The sequence below is a fragment of the Austrofundulus limnaeus genome, unplaced genomic scaffold (assembly GCF_001266775.1).
Source record: "Austrofundulus limnaeus strain Quisiro unplaced genomic scaffold, Austrofundulus_limnaeus-1.0 Scaffold1093, whole genome shotgun sequence".
Lineage (NCBI taxonomy): Eukaryota > Metazoa > Chordata > Actinopteri > Cyprinodontiformes > Rivulidae > Austrofundulus > Austrofundulus limnaeus.
This window is the reverse complement of record NW_013953495.1, coordinates 86,059-87,949: the sequence shown is the minus strand read 5'-3', so window position 1 is coordinate 87,949 and position 1,891 is coordinate 86,059. Positions and strand designations below refer to the sequence as shown.

The following is a 1,891-nucleotide window of genomic DNA, read 5'->3' as shown; positions in this document are numbered from 1 at the left end:
ATATAAATGATAAAAGTATTAGAATTACAACCGCTAATTTATTTTTATTTTTATATCACCATATTTTTATTTAAAATGTATTCTTTTCTCTCACTTCATCCGCCATTACTAGCATAAAAAAAATCTCAGGTCCGGCCGCAATGCATTATGGGATGTGCTGGGCCGGGAATGATCCATCGGACCAGTCCTTCAAATCGGGGAAAAGGAAGGACGTATTTGTCGGCCGCATCGGAGGAGTCTTCGGTTTTGGACGTCCTTCGTCGCAGCGCTGTGACGTCTGCGGCTGACAAATTTGGCCTTCGGAGGACCCGGCCTGCCGTTTTGGACACAGCTTTAAAATAGTTTCAGTGAATACAATTCTGAAATGTCTACATGGAGTGACCCATCTTCGTACATAAAGGATCTTTGTAACACATGCTCGGAGCGGCACAAGTATCATTTCTTTTGTAAGGGAGTSATTCGTCTTATCAAATAAAACATCTTTGAGGCACTTGGTGGGTTCCTTCAGTTTCCTGGTTGCCATGGGAAGGCGGTAACAACACAAGGTAGCTTTAAACCTGAGAAAACACGATAAAGATGTCCGGACCTGAGCAGTTAGCTCTTTTGGAGCTGAACATGCGAAGGGAGACGTGGTGTCAGGTGGAGACGGACCCCCGGCAGAGCTGGGAGCGGTCTGAGAGGAGACACCACCGGAGCCACCTGAGGACCAGCCCGGCGCTGCTCACCGCTCTGACCGGTGGACAGCAGCGCGGGCCGGCCTGCACCCAGCGAGCGGCCCCGGCAAAACTCCCGGAGAGAAAACACTTTGAAGAGAGCTGTGAGGCGCCTTTAATCCCCGTACATATGCACATTTAAAGTCATTAATATTTTATAACACTATTATTGTTTTATTTTTCTTTTCTAGATGAATGTCACCTGGTGTAAACACCTGGCAAGAAGCTGGAACAAAACAGCAGAAATGCACAATTCTCTGTGTTTTATTGGCATAAACTTTGTACAAAACCATGAATAAATAAACGAAAATGTATCAAATGATGTGCATAATTAGGAATCTGAGCTRACAATTAAATATCCATCCCTGTTAATGAGTGATCGGAAAGTGTGCTGATTTTAGGGAAGAGTCTGTGAGCGTTCTGAGTCGTGACCGTCTGGACGGTTTGTGGCGACAGACCTTTGACCTTAGCGATGTAGCTGCAGGACAGACTGATGCTGCTGGGCTCATTCCTCACCTGACAGGAAGGGTTAAAAGGCAGAAAAACATCWGTCTTCATGTTACAGCAGGTAACGGCGGTGAACTTTAAGTCATGAAACTTACATATTTGTCGAGCCCCAGGGCAGGAGAGTCTGTTTCCAGGCAGATGTGCTCCAGCGGGATCTGCRTAATCAGTTTGTCTCTCTGGGAAAAAAATGACAATTTATTTTGTTGCTTTGTTGTTGTGGGGTGATTCTGCAGCTTCTAAAACACCCARGGAGACATTATAAAAAGGTCACAATAAAAACAGCCACATAGTGTCATTTGCTGGGAACACCTTTGTGCATTACTGTGCAAAAGATTAAATCTGCTAATGGTGGCACATCTGCCTACATGAAACTTCAGTCTGGATCCTGTTTATGGTGGTGATGTGACCGCTGTACCACGCAGGCTGGATGTTTATTGTAAACACTAAACTTGTTCAGAGGCTCATTTCACAAAAGTCAGATTTCTAAACCCAGGATATGAGCTGTAAGCTGAGCTTGAACAAGCTTTTAACTGGTAATCTGTTGCTCTAACACCAAGCCATGCTCAACCAGGCCAGCTGTAAATGGTTTAAACCAGGGCTTCTTAACCTTTTTGACCTCGGGGCCCAATTTGTTGAACATAAAGTGACACAAGGCCCAGTCAGACATTACC

At 44.9% G+C, this 1,891-nt stretch overlaps 2 protein-coding genes across 2 annotated transcripts in view; one reads left to right on the top strand and one right to left on the bottom strand.

Moving 5' to 3' along the window:
* The first annotated feature begins 116 nt into the window (after nt 1-116).
* On the top strand, nt 117-1,032 carry spata45 (spermatogenesis associated 45). Its single transcript, XM_014030636.1, has 2 exons — nt 117-817; nt 905-1,032. Exons 1-2 carry the CDS (start codon nt 577-579, stop codon nt 922-924), a joined length of 261 nt encoding a protein of 86 aa, XP_013886090.1. The 5' UTR covers nt 117-576; the 3' UTR covers nt 925-1,032.
* A 15-nt stretch (nt 1,033-1,047) lies between these two features.
* Nucleotides 1,048-1,891, bottom strand: part of tatdn3 (TatD DNase domain containing 3) — a gene marked incomplete at its 5' end in the record, with an annotated part of 12,151 nt that continues 11,307 nt past the window's right edge. Inside the window, 2 exon segments of the mRNA XM_014030638.1 lie at nt 1,048-1,229; nt 1,316-1,396. Of these exon segments, the coding sequence (XP_013886092.1) occupies nt 1,065-1,229; nt 1,316-1,396 (246 nt within the window).

Bases quoted from the DNA above. Each gene is read 5' to 3' on its own strand.
- spata45 (XM_014030636.1), top strand. From the start codon at position 577: ATGTCCGGACCTGAGCAGTTAGCTCTTTTGGAGCTGAACATGCGAAGG. The intron at 818-904 runs GTGAGGCGCCTT...TTTCTTTTCTAG, and splicing joins AAAACACTTTGAAGAGAGCT to ATGAATGTCACCTGGTGTAA.